At 46.3% G+C, this 19,289-nt stretch overlaps 1 protein-coding gene across 1 annotated transcript; it reads left to right on the plus strand.

Annotated features, from left to right (window-relative positions):
• The first annotated feature begins 3,334 nt into the window (after positions 1–3,334).
• Positions 3,335–13,183, plus strand: LOC135399027 (uncharacterized). Its single transcript, XM_064630666.1, has 4 exons — positions 3,335–3,486; positions 6,932–7,078; positions 8,387–8,497; positions 13,052–13,183. Exons 1-4 carry the CDS (start codon positions 3,412–3,414, stop codon positions 13,118–13,120), a joined length of 402 nt encoding a protein of 133 aa, XP_064486736.1. The 5' UTR covers positions 3,335–3,411; the 3' UTR covers positions 13,121–13,183.
• The last annotated feature ends 6,106 nt before the right edge of the window (positions 13,184–19,289 follow it).

A 19,289-nucleotide genomic window follows, 5' to 3' on the forward strand; every position in this document is an offset into this window, starting at 1 on the left:
TGTATAGTTCAAGATTTTCGTTTATAAAATAAAGGTGTAAATTTGCATGAATTGCCAGTAACAGTAATGGCTCTTCCTGAACAAGAACTCTGCTTTGAATAAGGGAAGTTTATTGAAGCATTATAACACCGATAATGAAAAACTAGGATGGCGGGAACTTTAGCGGCGCATCAGAGAGCCGCGCACGGTTGTAGTGAGCGTAAGCGCCTCTTGGTGGCGCTGCTAATAGTGATGCTAGTTGGCTAGTGGTCTAGCAACTTTCCATCACGTGACTTCTTGTTTCGGTTTCCACACCGCGCGTCGTCGCAAGGTGCTTCGATGGTGGTGGTGCTCGTGAAAGGGCTCGCCGTTGTCGGCCTCACAGAGGGCAAGGTGCTTCGCCTGTTGCCCCTCCGGCTGTTCTGATGTTGCTAAAATGTTGCCCGGTCTTGTGGTCCAGAGCGTCTTCCAAGGCGCGCGCGAAAGAACAACATCGATCTTTTTTGTGCGTGTCTGGTTGTAGGTGTGGCGGGTAGATAATAATTCGAAGTTCCACGTCGCCAGGAAACTAAAATCGACATCGACGCCACAGTGGTCGATCTGCAGATCAGTATTACCCGTCTGTCTGTATACTGTGCGCTGATCAGCGCACGGCAAACACTAACGTTCCTCGGGAAAACAGCAACGAACAAATTAATTTCGCCGTCATGGCGAAGAGCACACGTGACGAAGAAACTGTCAACTGAAACTAAAATATTTCAACAGCCGAACAATTTTCACTTTTCTATCAGGCTCCTATATGCCAAAGGAAGAGAATCATGAAAGGAAAGCAGGAGAGTGCTTTCGGGTTAATGGGTTAATAGCTTTCTACCCGGTACAATAAACGTCGTCGAAGAACTCAAAGGATTGGCTGCAAATACAAGCCGAAAGGAAATTGAGGTGTGTAGTTCTCGATAGGTTCCAGTACGAAAGAAGGGAACTACATGATGCTGGAGAAGAATGAAGAAAAGCCGCGTAAACGACAATAAAACTTAGTATACACACAACGTAAATACCAGCGAAAGAGGCGAAGAATAAGACCCCAAGGCAGCAATAAGGCGTTGTTCGTAGACCGACACGGCAGCAGCTACGTGCGCCTCAACCTCGAAATGTTGCTCCCTTATTCGGGAGAGGGACCAGTGGGGACGCTTTACGGGCAATAGGAGAGGGATGGACTGAGGAGCTGCACAGTCAGCTGGTCTCACGCAGTTCCCACGCAGACCGTATATCAAGAAACCCTAGGCGCTGCTCGCGCGCACGTCGCATCTTGGCCGCTTGTTGTGAACATAGCCCTCGTGAAGTGAGAATTTGCTGGACTACGGACGCAGAGAGGATAAATCGAGACAGTTTGAAGATTTTCTGTTGCTTTCTGATAGCAATTGTTACCACCGTTCAAAGCGGCGTTTTACTTTCTGGCATTTTCTGACGTATTCTATTCCATTTCGGCTATCTCGAACAAAAAGGGAGGAAGCTTTCGCTCGGATGCCTATAGGCATCCCAGCAATAGGCAAATAGGCATCCGAGCGAGGTCCGTCAAAGGTCGTCTCTGACGTATGAGGGACTTCTTTGGGACGCGCGCAGATGTTATTTTGGCACTTCTGAGTACATCCCAAGTATGTCAAAAAATGTTTCAGGATGTCCTTAGGATGTTTACATCGTCCTGAGTGCAACATTATGTGGACGTCCTTCGGACGTCGGTGGTTTGCAGGGTACACTCTTAAAACAGAATTTCACCACATAAGACGCCGAAGGCCACCAACTGCACAGAATGATACAGTTATCGCTCCTGATTTGTGGAAAGCCCGTCTTTTTGCGACAATTAGCTCGATGAGGTAGGATGGGGTTCACCAACGCCGATTAACTTTAAACCAAGATTAAGTGTCCCTTAAACTTGAAGTTAGCCATCAATTCGTTTTCAATAACGTTAGTTAGTGACACAAGGTGAATTCCAGTAACGCTAGCTAACGTTAGAGAAAGAGGGTTGAGTCGTAATTTCCAGTTGACGGACGCTAGGGCCCGTACCCACATCTGGTACACATGTGCGGAAATCGCCTGCGGGCTGCCGCGGCTCTCAAGATATCGACGCTGACGACGCTGTGAAGCGTGCTGCTGGGAGACAGGAAGAAAACAAGGGCTTGACGCAATCAATCTCCGTTGACCACTTGAGTGGCTGACGATGCGCGGCATGCCGCTAAAAATCGTACATTATTGCGCGGTCGAGGTAAAGCGGAACGCGGTGGCGGCTTCTCAGCACCGCGGCAAGGATTTTCCGCCCCGCATATGCGTTATCGCGCACATTTGCGCATGTGGATACGCGGCCTAAGTGTCACAAAAAGACGTCCCCCCCCCCCCCCCCGTCTTCAACAAATCAGGGGAGGGAATGATGTCATTCGGGACGATGGTAGGCTGGAGAATGTTAGACGGTGAAGTTGTCGAGCCGAAACGTTTTTCGTTCCGGTTTTAGTTTCGGCTCAGAGGAAACGGTTCAGTTCCGGTTCAGCTCCGGAGTACAAACATAACGGTTCGAAACCGGTTCCAACCGGTTCAGTTTTACATGGTGTAAGGAGAATTTACTACAGCGAAAATAACCCCGTTTATTCTCTCCAAGATGTCAAACAGAGGGAGAAAAAAAAAGTGGGGTTACAATTAGGTCCCACCAAGTGACATAGAGAAAAGCAATGAGTCCGTCTTGCGCTCTGGCACATTGTTGTGATATGAGGTTCATGCACAAATACAATGTAGTTGACTTAAAACAGAAAGTCGTCGAGTATTTCCGGGGAAACGGATACCCCCTTATTGCTGTTTTCTGAGTGGACAGACGCTTTGTCACGTGCTTCCTCCAACCTTTTCTTTCTCTTATGCGCAGTGACGTACTGTAGTAGCGTATTACCCCCCCTCCCCCCCCGTGCTCCATGGCGGCGCTGTAGTATCTCTCCTGGCGCTATTTTGTCTCCTTATCTCCAACGGCGTATGTAGATGACGGACTAGATTTCTTTTCCTTCTTAAGTTGAACACTAGTATAGTACCAATACCGATGTCCGACCTATACTGGCACGTAAGCAGGCTGTCAAAACGTTCAAAGTTTAGGGATCGAAGCTTCACTTTTATCGCCAACACATATCCCAGGGTGGAAAACAAACTCGCCTATCCCCGTGCGTAATCGCACTTTCAGTACATTGTGCCGCCATTGATGCGCCCTATACAATTGACAAGGCAAACCAAACATGACTTTATTGTTCCTTAAAAGATAAGTCCTGCGTATCCTATTCAGCTGTCGCTTGTTCTTCCAAACGACGATTGTCTGGGGCACGATAACGGTATCGCAAGATAATTTGGTTGAAAGTATACTTTCGGTCTGGAGAGTGCAGTACACGTCGGGGGCCTCCAGTCAAAATGACTGCAATAACGTGGAACTTCCAGCCGGGCTACCTGAAAACCCGTACAGGTATTATGACAACCATGGAACTGGTAGGTACCACTCATCAATTTTCCCATTGTCTACCAGTGGCTTCGTGATTGCTTGTGTTCGTCTCTAACGTAGTAAAGGGTTGTGTCGTTTGAGAATGTAACGGGTTTTCATCTTTCTTTTTAAGTCTTCCAGGTGTACCCTCTTAAAACAGAGGTGGGACGGGGGTGTACAGGGTGCATTTAGCAAAGGTTGCAGATTTTGATTGCGTCTGAAAAATAGAAGATGACGTTCATAGCACTTCAAACTTTGCAGACTGATAGTCATTTGCCTGAAGTTTTATCGATTTTTTTTTTTTTTCGAATGCTGTCACTTTGTAGAAAAAATGTCAGAAGCAAAGCAAATTCCAACTCCATGCTTTTCCTATGGCCTATAGCGCCTGCAAACCCGCCATGTTTTCCTCTGTCTGCTTCACGTTCACATTCCCACGTATAGGTGGCGCTGCCTCGACATCCTGCGTCTGGTCCATCTGGTTGTTGGCTGTTCAGTAGGTCTTGGTTTTGCTTCGTCGCCAGGCAGTGCCATCTCTTCGTGGCAGTGGCGTAGTCAGACCTCCAAGGTGGTAGGGGGGTGGGGGGTGGGGGCTCGGTACGATAACCCGCCCACTTTCGCCCCCCCCCCGTTATTCCTGGGTCCACCAACACACACATTTTATTGCCAGGGAGCTATTGCGGACACCGCAAGATTAGGGATGCAAATCTAGACTGATTTGGACGTTCACAATGCGATTACATGTAGGCTGTTATGACCCATGAGGCCCTGTCACCAGATTGGAAGTATTTTGATAAGCTCATACTTTGAAAGGCATTCAAGAGTGTAGACAGAAGAGCTTTCGCGATCGTCACACTGGTACCCCCTCCCATATATTATTTTCTCTTCGGATTTGCACGATTTGCGTGAGCCGGCCCGTGGCAGGTAGGGGGGGGGGCGAGCCCCCCCTACACCCCCGTGGCTACGCCACTGCTTAGTGGTGATGTGAACGTGAAGCAGACAGAGGAAAAAATGGTGCGTTGCGAGCGGTGTAGGCTACACTCTTAAAAATGAACTTCACCGCATAGCACGTTCCTAGCTAACCATCATCTGGAAAATAATATCGTTATCTGCCCGGATTTGTTGAAAACGGGAGGCGTACGCCTTTTTGTGACAATTATGAACAGCATAAGTGTCACAAAAAGGCGTACGCCTCCCGTTTTCAACAAATCAGGACAGATAACGATATCATTCCAGATGATGGTTAGCTAGGAACGTGCTATGCGGTGAAGTCCATTTTTAAGAGTGTAGCCTATACATGGGGGTGAGAATTTGCTTTGCTTCTATGTTTCTTTTTTTGTTTACAAAGTGATAGCATTGAAGAAAAAAAAAAAAGGAACAGAGAAAAATATCAATAAAACTTCAGGCGAATGACCTGCTAAGTTTGAAGCGCAAAATGAGTCTGCAAAGTTTGAAGCGCCAGAGACGTTATCTTGTATTTTTACGACTCGATGGAAATGTGTAATCTTTGCTAAATTCACCCTATAGACATTGACTCGCCGTCGTTGGCCACAAGCGAGTGCACTCTTAGAACTGAACTTCACGGCATAGCACGCATCTAACCAACCATAATCTTGAATTATATCGTTATCTGCCCTGATTTGTTGAAAACGGGAGGCGTACGCCTTTTTTGTGACAATTATGAACAGCATTCGTGTCACAAAAAGGTGCATGCCTCCCGTTTTTAACAAATCAGGACAGATAACGATATCATTCGAGATGATGGTTGGCTAGGAGCGTGCTATGCGGTGAAGTTCATTTTTAGAGTATGGGCATCGTTACCATGCAATCACATGTAGTCTTAAAACAGTACTTCGCCGTACAACACGATTATCCCTGATTCGTGGAAAGCGCGAGGCGTACGCCTTTTTGTGACAATTAGCATAAAGGCATAAGTGACACAAAAAGGCGTACGCCTCCCATTTTTACCACATCAGGGGAGAGGACGATGTCATTCGAGATGATGGTTGGCTATAGGAGCGTGTTATACAGTGAAATTCTGTTTTAACAGGACACAGTTTCTTTAGAAGTCTGTCCAGGACGCACATTCCCCCAGGGCGTTAGTGGTGATATTGCCCACCTATGTGAGACCACCACCACCACCACCACCACCTGTTTTAACAATGTAGATGTGATTATGTAGCACAAAAATTTTTTTTATAGCGTTGCCACACACGTTCAAAATGAGTGATTCCGCGGCAGCTAGTCCGTGATTTCAATCTAAACATTTATTACTAATACTGCAAATTTTATCGAAAAAGATGAAGTGAACGAATAAATATCGGGAGGCAGTACATTGCTGCACAGTTGATGTTTTTTATTCGGTGTTAGCGCCGCGAAGCGACCGTGGATATATTTGCAATTATATTGCAGTATGGAATTCCTTTAGGCCATGCACCGTTAAGACAGAACGTCACCACGAAACACGTTCCTAGCCAACCATCATACCGAATGGCGACGTCCATTCTCCTGATATTTGTTGAAAATGGGAGGCATACGCCAGTTTGTGACAGCTTCATTCTTAAAACAGGAGCTTGCGTTTTGCATAATACGTCCAAAAGAGACATACACTCTAAAAACAGAACTTCACCGCATAGCAAGCTGTGCGCCAACCATTGCCACGAATGATAGGGTTATCGCTTCCGATTCGAAGAGAGATGGGGCGTACGCCTTTTTGTTGCAATTATCATATACCCAAACTTGCATAAAAAAGTATACGACCCCTTCTTGGCTCCAATCAAAAGGGATAACCCCATCATTCGTGGCAACGGTTGGCGCAGAGCGTGCTACGCGGGGAATGCCTGTTTTTACAGTGTACGCTTTCTGTTTTCAACAAGTCACGAGAAGGAAGGACATCATGCTGAATGACAATAGACGACTTCAGAAAATGCCAGAGAGCTTAGCGCCGCTTTGAACTATGGGAACTTGGTTATCAGAAAGGAGAGGAAGGTCTCCAAACTGTTTCGATTTCTCCTCTCTCGGTACATTGTCCACGAGGTGTCAAGATCAGCGAAAACGAAACGTGGAGGACTGTTCTCCGTTTCCGATGACAATAATCTCCCAGGATGCAACGCGTGTGCAAGGAGCACTGGGATTTCCTGAAATCATCTATTGGCTCTGAGCGGTGTTATGTGGCCACATTCTCCCTCAACAGTGTGGACCTGCCCAGAAGTCTGGACGTTTTATGAATCTCCTACTGAGACTCCTAATATACTTAGTGTAGCCCCAGTGCCCTCGTCTTAGGTTCTTTTCTCAGCTTCATTTACAACCAGCTGATCTGTGCATGGACCCTTCTCCTGGTACCGCGTTGATATTATTGAGCCGGTTGAGATGGACACTCTGTTACGCGAGTGCTGTACTGAGTATATGCGCTCTTCACGTGAACCACGTGTGTAAAGATGATTCTTCATTTTCCAGGTCCTGGCATGTTGCATCCTCATGTTTTACTGGCTGGGAGGCTGCGCTTTCCTTCTGGGCTGCGTGGCATTCCTTCACATGTTCAACAGCCTGTACATTTGTCTGTCCGCCCTGCTAACGAACGAGCACATCAAAATTCCCTTCTACGTAAGGTTTCCTTGTTTTTATCGGACTATTCGAGTGGAATGTCCCAAACACAAAAGGAACGAGATGCACTGTGCGCAAACGAAGCCGCAGTTTGCAATTTCGCTCTTTTGTCTTCTGAAGGAGCGCGACAACGCGGAGCGGCCTCTCATTGGTCTCCTCAAACGATTTGCCCACTTATCGGTCCGTATTGTTGAGTTTTTTGAGAAGGAGAAGGAGAGAGAAAGCGTAAATTGCGTTTTTTCTATCGATCATAAAGCATGAAGGACGCAACGGACCAATCCCGTTCCTTTTATGTTAGTGTCAAGGTAACGGCATCTTTTATTCTGCGAGGAGAAATTTTTGCACTTTACTGCCCATTTAACTTCGAGGGAAAAGAAAAAGAAAACAAAACGTCCGACAAAAAAAATTGTTAATAATTGTCGCCTTCTTGAAATATGCGAACAAAGAACGAAAAATGTGTGTAGCAAGACATCACGAGTCATCTCGAATAGTACATTTCAAAACTCATGGAACACACATGCTTCTGGTAATCTGGTAGCGAAACCGTCCACCCAGTGGCGTCTCTAGGGGTGTGTGGGGGTTGCGGTTCGCACAGGGTGACGCGACGAAAGGGGATGAGGCGCCGCACTAGTACCGCCGCTTCCCCCCTTTTGCTGCGGCGCGATGACGCCAAAAGTAACGCGAGGAGCCCTCTGCGAGCACGCGACATTTTTTCTGCGTGTGGTCTGATATTACTTAGCGTGCATCGCCTGGTATAGAAAGGGGTGCATTATAGGGGGGGGGGGGGGTGACGCAAAGTACCCCCGCACCGGTGGGTGACGGGGTGACGACCGGGGGTGACGCAACCCCTAGTGACGCAATTTTGTGCCATATTCCCTGCCATAGTACAAATAATGGAATATTCAGGTATACATTTTGTGCGCAGTAAAGTGTCTGCGGGGGTCATGCCCACACCGTTAAAACAGAACTTCACCACATAGCACGCTCATAGCCAACCATCATTCCGATTGATATCATTCTGTGTATTGATTTATTGAAAATGGGAGGAGGCGCCTATCTGGGACACATTATCTTGTCCCAGAGAGGCGCCTCCCCCCTGTTTTGAACAAATCAGGACACAGAATGATATTAGTCGGAATGATGGTTGGCTAGGAGCGTGCTATGTGGTGAAGTTCTGTTTTAACAGAGCAGGATCACACATTACATGAGGGCGAGGTATCGTATTCAGGACGCCCACAGGACGGCGGGTGCACTTGGAACAACTTTGGTATGCATCATCGTCATCATCATCTTGCGTCTTCTTTACAGCACGCCATCTTTCACGGATGTGGATCCTATTTGTATATCGTCGTATCCACTATCTGGTTCGTAACGGAGCTCAACAACTGGAAGGAAAAAATATGGGGCATTGCCGCTCATGTGAGTATAAAATATTTTCGGCGCACGCTCCTACACTCTGAAAACAGAGGGGGGGGGGGGGGGGTGCCGAAATAGCTTGCCGTTGTTAGCCACACACGAGCGGGCATCGTCACGACTATAGCAAAAAAAGAAAAAAAAAGTAAGGGGGAAGATGAGAGTTGAAGGTCGAGGTATAGGCAGGATGAACGGTACTGATGAGACGGAAGTGACAAAGACAGCGTACGCCTCTGTTTTCAGAAAATCGGGGGAAATAACGAAGCTAATCGGGATGATGGTTGGCTATGTGTTATGTGGTGAAATTCATGAACTCGTGCACCTCACCGCATCCCCATCCTTCAATCTCCTCTATCCTCCATCCGTCCGTCCTTCCTTTGTGTTTTGTTTTGCTTTGCGTTCATTTTCTTTCTTTCTTTTTTGGCTATAGTCGTGACGACGCCCACTTCTGTGTGGCCAACAACGGCAAGCCTATCCTGCCATCACTCCCCCCCCCCTCATTTTTAAGAGTGAACCCCATGTGTGACAACATCTTAGCGCGAAGCATCAGAAGATCGTGCGCTCAGCATAAACAAACCGGAGGTGATATCGTCTTCCAATGGATCGGTGCCAGCGGCAACGAAAGGGCGGACCAGCTGGGGTCCTCGGCACACCTGGGCTGCAGCAATACTTTGCCAACTCCGGACGACACTGACAGGCAAATGGCCGTTCATCAGCTTGTTGAACTGCGCCACCCTGGGATACGGGACATCATTCACCATCATCGCCCCCTTCTTCCCATGAAAAACTTCCTCGAAGCATACAGACCATGCTCCATAGGCTCCGCACTGGGTCTGCGTTCACCAACTCTCAACTATTCAAGATCGGCTCTAGGGGTGACGCCTGCTGTGGCCACTGTCAACAACCTGAAACAATCGAACGCATCCTGCGAGACTGCCGAGCGTACCATTCTGCGCGCGAAGCCCATCTATTTCGCTCCAGCTCGGGCACGCTAGCGGACATCCTTTACCCCAGTGGTTCTTCTGGCGAACGTCCCGCTAGCTAAAGCAAAAAACCTTACTCTCTTTCTGCAGAACGCAGGTCTTGCTCAACGACCCATCTAACAACTTTGCTCTTCCCGACGAACTCATGCACCCTCTGCGCACCTCCGCCCTTCATCTTCTATCCTCCATCCGTCTTTCTTTCTTTTTTTTTGGCTATAGTCGTGACGACGCCCACTTCTGTGTGGCCAACAACGGCGAGCCGATTCTGCCACCCCCCCCCCCCCCCCCCCCGCGTTTTTAAGAGTGTAGCCAAGCAACGTTCTGAATGGCATTGCTGTCTCTCTCTCCTGATTTGTTGAAAATGTGATGTATCTGCCTATACTGTACACTTTGCATTTTGCATAATGCGTCCAAAAGAGGCGTGGACCTCGTTCCTGTTTGAAACAAATCGTGAGAAAGAACTTTTAACAATGTATTGGACTTCGTAGACTTCGTGAGGTCGGTGTCGTAAATAGATCCCGTTGTCCTCCACGCATCGGCTCTAGGACATTTCAGTACAAGACATTACGGTGACGTATACCCCAAGCCTCTATATCCGCATTCGTTCCCATAAGCGCCAGCCTTCTCAAATGAGTTGGAGACCATTGACACGTACACTCTTAGAAATGAACTTCACCACATTGCACGCTCCTGCCCAACCATTATCTTGAATGATATCGTTATGTGCCTTGATTTGCTGAAAACGGGAGGCGTACGCCATTTTTGTGACAATTATGAACCGCATAAGTGTCACAGAAAAGGCGTACGCCTACCGTTTTAAACAAATCAGGGCACACAGCGATATCATTCGTGATAATGGTTGGCTAAAAGCGTGCTATGCGGTGAAGTTCATTTTTAAGAGTGTACCTTGACGGCGTCCTTCACTCTAGAAACAGAGCTTCACCGCATAGCACGCTCCTAGCCAACCGTCATAACGTATGACAACGTTCTCTCCCCTGATTTGATGAAAACGGGGGGCGTATGCCATTTTTGTGGCAATTATGAACTGCATATTACCACAAAGATAGCGTACGCCTCTCCCCGTTTTTAGAAAATCAGGAGAAAGAACGATGTCACTCAGGATGATGGTTGGCTGGGAGCGTACTATGCGGTGAAGCTCTGTTTTTAGAGTCTCTTCCTGCAGAAGGCAGGTCTTGCTCAAAGACCCATCTAATACTTTGCCCTCCCCGACGAACTCATGCACCCTCTACGCGCCTCCACCCTTCATCCTCTATCCTCCACCCGTCCGTCCTTCTTTCTTCCGTTTCTTTTTTCCTTTTTTTAAACTTTTGGCTGTAGTCGTGACGACGCCCACTTCTGTGTGGCCAACAACGGCGATCGTCAAGGAGTGCTTCAATTGATAGAATTGCGTGCTGTCCTATTCCGGGTCGCAGTTTTTTCGCCTGGTAACGGTAATGATACCGTGATGTTACACGTAAGGTTTGTCTGCGCAGTGTGGGGTAGGGTAGGGTAGGGTCCCTCCTGGTGGTTCTCCGCAGTTGGAGTACGCCTCAAGCTGTTCTCTGCTTCCTTTCCTGCCACTTCTATTTTTGCTTCTATTTCTTCCTCTTCTTTTTTCTTTGTTTGCTTGATCATAGATGTCTCGCGATGTAAAGCCACGAATTACCATCATTATCTTATTTTGTTCTCATTAGCTAAGTTAGTGCAGGGGTGCAGCTGCACTCTTAAAAATGAACTTCGGCGCATAGCACGCTCCTAGCGAACCATCATCTCGAATGACATCGTTCTTTTCCCTGACTAGTTGAAAACGGGAGCATTAGTTGAAACGGGGGCCTTTGTTGTGGAACTTGTGCAGCTCATAACTGTCACAAAAATGGCGTACGCCTCCCGTTTCCAGCAAATCAGGGGAGAGAACGATGTCATTCCAGATTATGGTTGGCTAGGAGCGTGCTATGCGGTGAAGTTCTGTTTTAAGAGTGCGATGTAGCCAGTCCGACCCAATTGCGTTTTACAGGTCGCCGTTTTAGTCGCCACAAAGTCCCATTGCTTATGTAGCAAGAATTACACTATTTCTTGCTCATCAGGGTATGGGATTACTAAAAGAGGATCATAGTAAGAGTTACACCTATAGCTATGTGCTTTTGCATTATCGTTCTGGAGTATCTGCTGTCACGCCAAGCGCATGGAGCTTACATTTCCGTATTTTACTTACCACCATCATTACCAACTGCACTGTTTTCCTATGCTTTAAAAACTGAGCAGCCTGGCTTGCCAGTTCAGTGCTGTGTCTGTGTTCAAGTGTTTCGTCATTACCTATACAGGGTGTCCCAGAAAACGTGTCATTGAATTATAATAGAAAAACTAAACCACCTAGAATCATGCGGTCAACGGTATTTGTTCTTACTAGGTTTTTGGCCACCTCCTGATGTGAATGTCATGTAACATAAGTTTAAGTATGCAAATTTTTGCGAACTGAACTCGGAAATTTGCCAAGTAAAGGCCACTTTTTCACCCCACCACTGTGAAGAGCGTGCCGAAATTACTCAAATTAATGATAATTGACAGGGATATTGAGGAGCTATACCATCGGGAAAAATAGCCGAACATCATGCTTCTCGGAGCACATATAGCGCTCGACGACTTTTTGAGCACAATCGTTGTTAGTCCCACGAAAGGAAGTTGGAAACCCAGCCCACACCGGCATCGTATACCCTAGTGCCAGGGGTCAGGAACTCACGGCCCGCGGGCGTCCCAGCTGCGCTATAGTTGCGGCCTGGCGCAGACCGAGCGCACGACAAAAATCTCGGTGTTTAGCTGGGCGAATTCCTAAAGCAAAAGTGCGCTCTCTGTGTTGCCTTTCCCGCGCTTAAAATTAACAAAAGGTGTTTGTCGTATTCTCTAAACCACAACTTTGTGAGCGCAACAAGCAAGCTTACAGTATTAGTTGCACTTGTGGAATGGTCAGCTTGTCATTCAACAGCGATCAATAATTTCGGCAGGCTAATTTAGTCTTATTTTAGAGCGGGTTCGAATCTCATCTGCGGCTCCTGGAAAAAAGTCGACGAGGGGGAGGGGGGGGGCGGGAGTGAAATATGGCCCTTGGAACTATAGAGGTTCCCGACCCCTGCGGCCTAGTCAGACGGGAAACCTAAGGCCGTTAGCGGAACGGCGGTTACTTCCCCTGTTGTCCAACCATCATTTCCACTGACATCGTTTTCTGCCCTGATTCGTTGAAAACAGGAGGCGTACGACTTTTTTGTGGCAATTATGAACTGCATAATTGTCACAAAAAGGTGCACTGTAGCTGGTGCATGACTAAACGAAGAAACTCAAAGACAGGGGACACGAAGGAAGACGAAACAGACAAAACCTCAAACGTAGCAAAAGTCTATTGACAGCAAATCAACCTAAAAAAAATAAAAAGAAAAGCCCACATCGCCATCGTAGTTAGTTATCTGTCCGTTTTTGCTGATATTTCGCGGCTTTACGTCGCGAGACAACTACTCATGAGCCATCTGTACGCGCGAAAACGACACATACGACTGCTGCTCACTAAACGATACTTCTTTTTTTTCAGGGTCTCGCCTTAAAAGTTGGAATCACTCACGCCATCCACGCTGTCGCAGTCGTACTACAGAAAACATAAATTCGTCCGTGTTTACCTATTCGGCGAATTGGAATGGATTAAACTGGATATGAAAGAAAAATATGGAGAGGCTAGGTTAAGCGTCAGCTGGTTGCTCGTGAAGGAACGAGGAACGAAATGGAGAGACGAAGGACAAGTCCGTTACATTCACTCTATATACATAGCCTCTGTGTAAGCCAATTTTAAACGCACAAATTAATTGTGGTCTAGCTTCGTGTCAGAATAAGGTTCGAACAAGCGTATACGCGTGTGCGCCACTGCTCGAGTCGTCAATGTTACGAAAGCTGCGCTGAGTCATAGGAATATATGATGCGGCTACGTGTCGTTTGTGACGTGCACGGACCAGGAGGAAGCATTCAGCGGCGTGCACTCTGTCTTCCGAAAAATGCCACGAACCAAAAAAAAAAAAAAAAAAAAAAAAAAAAGATGTATTGCTCTGATGGACCTCTAAATCCGAAGATATGGAAAATATGTATACGCAAAAATGTAAACAAAATGGACCAGAAAATGAAAAAATATCAAACACGGAATATTTTTCTAAATAATAAATTTCTTTAATAAATTAACGTTGCGGGAGTCAGTTTCTGTTTCTGGAGTTGTGATCTGCATTGCAGTTGTACTCTTAAAAACGAACTTCATCGCATAGACACCGTTATCTCCCCTGATTTGCTGAACACGGCAGTCGTACGCCTTTTTTGTACCAATTATGTGCTGCACACAAAAAAGGCGTACGCCTCCCCATGGCGTCAGTCGTGACGTTGCCCACATCTGTGAGGGCGACAACGGCAGGTCTTCTCACCACCACCACCACCACCACCACCATCATTTTGAAGAGTGTAACGCTCATGAAACAGGTAATACAACTTCATCGCATAGCACGCTCCTAGCCTACCATCCTCCCGAATCACACTGTTATCTCCCCTGATTTGCTGGAAACGGCAGGCGTACACTCTTAAAAATGAACTTCACCGCATAGCACGCTCCTAGCCAACCATAATCTAGAATGATATGGTTATCGGCCCTGATTTGTTGAAAACGGGAGGCGTACGCCTTTTTGTGACGCTTATGCTGTTCATAATTGTCACAAAAAAAGGTGTTCGCCTCCTGTTTTCAACAAATCAGGGCCGATAACGATATCATTCGAGATTATGGTTGGCTAGGAGCGTGCTATGCGGTGAAGTTCATTTTTAAGAGTGTACGCCTTTTTTGTACCAATTGTGTGCTGCATACAAAAAAGGCGTACGCCTCCCCATGGCGTCAGTCGTGACGTTGCCCACATCTGTGAGGGCGACAACGACGGGCCTTTTCACCACCACCACCACCATCATTTTTAAGAGTGTAACGCTCATGAAACAGGTAATACAACTTCATCGCATAGCACGCTCCTAGCCTACCATCATCCCGAATGATACCATTCTATTCCTTGATTCGTTGAAAGCGGAAGACGCACGTCTTTTTGTGTCATTTCTTCAGTTATGTTAATTGTCACAGAAAAGACTACTCCTGCTTTCCACAAGTCAAGAGTGATATAAGAATACCACCTTGTGCAATGGCTGTCTTTCAACGTGTTATGTGGCGAAGTTCTGTTTTAAGAGTGTATAAGAATGGAAATACAAGAATTCATACAAGAAGCACCGTGGTGGTGACACCCATATCACCTGCACTCTTAGAAATGAACTTCACCGCATAGCACGCTCCTAGCCAACCATAATCTCGAATGATATCGTTATCTGCCCTGACTTGTTGAAAACGGGTTGTTGGCTAGGGGCGTGCTATGCGGTGAAGTTCATTTTTAAGAGTGTAGTTTCGATTGAGCTGTAGGTGAGCCATATGAGCCCATGACCATACGTAGTAGTTAATTCCGAGCTCTAAAATACACGCGTATGGACGTGCAAATCCAGTGACACGGACCGGCTCCTCGTACAATCTCGAAGTACACTCTTAAAAATGAACTTCACCGCATAGCACAGGGCACACGCCTCCCGTTTTCAACAAATCAGGGCAGATTACGGTACCATTCGAGAAGATGGTTGGCTAGGAGCGTTCTATGTGGTGAAGTTCATTTTTAAGAGTGTGGTTACTGCTGTGTTGATGAAGTATTTTATTTTTGTTGTATATTTGTTGCATCTATTGTAAGAGATATATCCATATAAGAAAAATTTCGCGACGTTGCAAATTTTCGCGTGTGTGTGCGCGCGGGGGCGGTGGTGGTGTGGTGGGAGGTTGACGCTATGAAGGCAGAAATGAAATTTCTCACAACATTTATAAATCCTGTGTCAAATGGAGGCAACGAATTATTTTGTCTTCTCGTTTGTACATCAACCTTTCGTCGACGATAAAGCTTAGTAGCAACACAAGTTCAGAATTCTGATGGAAGGAGCAAGCAAAGCAGAAACAACCATGAAAGATGACCACAGAGACAACAACAACACAAAGCTCAGACTAAGAACTGGAGTTGACCAATTGTTAATCTGAGCTCGTGTGTTGTTGTTGTCTCTGTTTTGCTTGCTCCAATTTTATCGTGCACTCTAAAACCAGAACTTCACCCCATACCTTATCTTCATTACGTGTAAATCTACTCCCATCACTCAAATCAATTACCTATTATTATTCTGCTTTAACAGTGCAGCATTCTGAATTTTGGCAGATACATTGCCGATGCACCCTCTACTCTGAAAACAGAACTTCACCGCATAACATGATCTTCGCCAACCATAGCGCCGAATGATACGGCCGCTCCTAATTTGAGGCGAGAGCAGGGCGTACGTCCTTTTGTGAAAGTTAACATGTATACAACTTGCAAGGAAAAGGCGTACACTCTTAAAAATGAACTTCACCTGATAGCACGCTCCTAGCCAACCATCATCTCGAATGACATCGTTCTTTCCCCTGATTTGCTGAAAACGGGGAGCGTACGCCTTTTTTGTGACACTTATCCAGTTCATAATTGTCACAAAATTGGCGTACGCCTCCCGTTTCCAACAAATCAGGGGAGAGAACGTTGTCATTCGAGATGATGGTTGGCTAGGAGCGTGCTATGCGGTGAAGTTCATTTTTAAGAGTGTACGCCTCCCACTTTCAACATATCAGGAAAGAGAACAATATATCTCGAACGGTGGTTGGTTCTGGACGTGTTTTGCGTTCTGTTTAAGTTAAGTTCTGTTTTTAGAGTGCATATCATAAGAACCAAACTTACCGTGTGTCCCGCAAGATTATCCAACGTCCGCTCAAACTTGCACTACTGCAACAACTAGGGGCGGATCCAAGATTTTTCTCTGGGGAGGGGGTCTGCACTCTAAACACAGAGCTTCACCGCATAGCACGACGTGCGCCGACCATTGCCACGAATGCTAGGGTTATCGCTTCCGACTCGAAGAGAGAAGGGGGCGTACGCCTTTTTGTGTCAGTCTGGATATACAGGGTGTCCCAGAAAACGTGTCATTGAATTTTAATAAAAAAAACTATGCCACATAGAATCATGCGGTCAGCGGCATTTGTTCCTACTACACTGTTAAAACAGAGGGGGGTGATGGCAGGATAGGCTCGCCGTTGTTGGCCACACAGAAGTGGGCGTCGTCACGACTATAGCAAAAAAAAAAAAAAAAAGGAAACGCATAGCAAAACAAAACACAAAGGAAGGACGGACGAATGGAGGATAGAGGAGGTTGAAGGATGGGGATGGCGGTGAGGTGCACGAGTTCATCGGTGAGAGTAGAGTATTAGATGGGTCGATCAGCAAGGCCTGCCTTCAGCAGGAAGAGCTTCACAGCAGAGCAGAACAGAACTTCACCGCATAGCACGCTCCTAGCCAACCATCATCTCAAATGATATCGTTATCTGCCCTGATTTGTTGAAAACGGGAGGCGTACGCCTTTTTGTGACAATTATGAACAGCATAAGTGTCACAAAAAGGCGTACGCCTCCCGTTTTCGACAAATCAGGGCAGATAACGATATCATTTGAGATGATGGTTGGCCAGGAGCGTTCAATGCGGTGAAGTTCATCTTTAAGAGTGTAGCCAACCATCATTCCGAATGATATCATTCTCTGTCCTGATTTGTTCAAAACAGGGGGGAGGCGCCTATCTGGGACAAGATAATCTGGGGTAGCTATTTTTCCTGATAGGGTAGACCCTGAATATCACTGTCAATTATCATGAATTTGAGTAAATTGGGCGCGCTCTTCATGTTGGTGGGGTAAAAAAGTGACCTTAACTTGGCAAATTTCGGAGTTCACTTCGCAAAAATTTACATAATTAAACTTGGGTTACATGACATGCACATCAGGAGGTGGCAAAAACTTAGTAAGAACAAATGCCGTTGACCGCATGATTCTAGGTGGCGTAGTTTTTTTATTAGTATTCAATGACACGTTTTCTGGGACACCCTGTATGTCGTATATGCATATCGTCGCACATACATGCCGTATCGTTATGTGCCGTAAACATTCGGTTCTCGGCTTCGAATGGCTAAATTCATCAATGACGAGACTATTTAGGGCCCCCCCAGTGTGGGAAAACCTCTGATTATATCCGTTTCCTACTATTTTCTTTTAATAGGCCTCTCCCTGTTTGTAAACAAATGACGTCATAATGTTCGACAGCGCCACCACTTTGGTAGAGGTGAACTACGCTCAAAGCACGGCTCAAAGCTAGAGGGCGAACAAGGACGGGCCCGAAAGCCACCGTCTTGAGGGAATTACGATAGTCTATGAAAGGGACGCGACCTTCGGTCCTACTTTTCTTTCAGTAGGAGGGAGCGAACAAGTACCCATTCGTGGAACCCAGCCCTCCCCTTCCGATTTGTTTCGGCTTCAGTTTGTTCACCAACGTCATGATGACGTTGCTTGGGTAGAAATCTATTTGCTTCATTTTCATCATTTGGTTCATGGTTGATAATGTGGTTCACAAATATGCCACCGTGTATTCGATGTCACTTCTACGTGTTCGCGCAGGGGATAGCTTTACGGGGTGTTGTATTGATAACCTATTCTGCGAAAAGGACACTTGGAATTCAAGTGCGTCACACGATAGGTGCTCGTCTTGCACAGTTGCGATATGGCTTTTATAAAAGCGAACAAATGCCGCATAATTTCATCACAAAGCGAGAGATCGCTTTCAGACCGTATTTGGTCTAGATCAGATCAAATACATTCTGCAGCACAGTTATGGCGATTGGTACGCTCTAAGAACAGATGGTGGTTGCATACGTCACTCTTCGTTAATTTTTGTATACTCAAATGACATATACAGGGGGTCCACTAACGACGATAGAAATTCATAGGAAATAAGTGTAGGCAACGGAGAAACATGCGGTCGAGTGATTTCCTTTTTTTGGCAGGAACATTTGCCACATATTGGTACCATTTTTATTTCATTTCAATTGACAGAAAGTTAATTTCTACCAAACTAGAGCCGACAAAATAGGCGGAGCCAAGGACTCATTTCCGTCGATTTTCGGCCAGTTTTTTCACCAATTGTCGTTGCGTTACATGTGCTATACTGAGTAAAATGACCAAAATGATCACAAGGAATCCATTTCCGCAAAGAAAACGTTAGGTTGACTTCGGAAATTTCGGAGTTCAATTCCAGAAATTAAATTTCCACCAATTGAAGTCAAATAAAAATGATACCATTATGTGGCAAACGTTCCTGGCGGAAAAAGAATCCCTTGACCGCATGTCTCCCCGTTGCCTACGTTATTTACTATGAATTTCTATCATACTTTAAGAACATACTTTATTCATTCTATCATACTTTCTATCATTCATTAAAGGGATGGGGGGGGGGGGGCAACGGTAGGATAGGCTCGCCGTTGTTTGCCACACAGAACTTCTTCGCGTGACACGTTCGGAACCAACTGCCATGCAGATTGCGATCGATTTGTTAAAAGAGGGAGACGTTTTTCTGGTAATTCGGTTACATCTTAATTGACACGAAAAAAGACGCCCTAAAACAATTGCAACAAATCAGTAAAGAGAACAATATCATTCTCAATGGCGATGGGTTGTTGAGCGTGTTGTTGTGGCGTGAAGCTCCGTTGTTAGAGGGTAGGTTGAAAATCAGCGACAAATGTTGGAGCTTTGCAGTCACATGTAGGTTCCTACGAGATTGCTGGCTGGGTGGATGTGGAAAGGAAAAAGAGATCGGTCCTGGCACTCTGGGCACCGC

The sequence above is a fragment of the Ornithodoros turicata genome, chromosome 1, assembly GCF_037126465.1.
Source record: "Ornithodoros turicata isolate Travis chromosome 1, ASM3712646v1, whole genome shotgun sequence".
Taxonomy (NCBI): domain Eukaryota; kingdom Metazoa; phylum Arthropoda; class Arachnida; order Ixodida; family Argasidae; genus Ornithodoros; species Ornithodoros turicata.

Excerpts from the sequence above, each read along its gene's own strand:
- LOC135399027 (XM_064630666.1), top strand. The coding sequence starts at position 3,412 with ATGACTGCAATAACGTGGAACTTCCAGCCGGGCTACCTGAAAACCCGT. Across the intron at positions 3,487-6,931 it reads TTATGACAACCATGGAACTG|GTCCTGGCATGTTGCATCCT; the intron begins GTAGGTACCACT and ends TTCATTTTCCAG. Across the intron at positions 8,498-13,051 it reads TATGGGGCATTGCCGCTCAT|GGTCTCGCCTTAAAAGTTGG; the intron begins GTGAGTATAAAA and ends CTTTTTTTTCAG.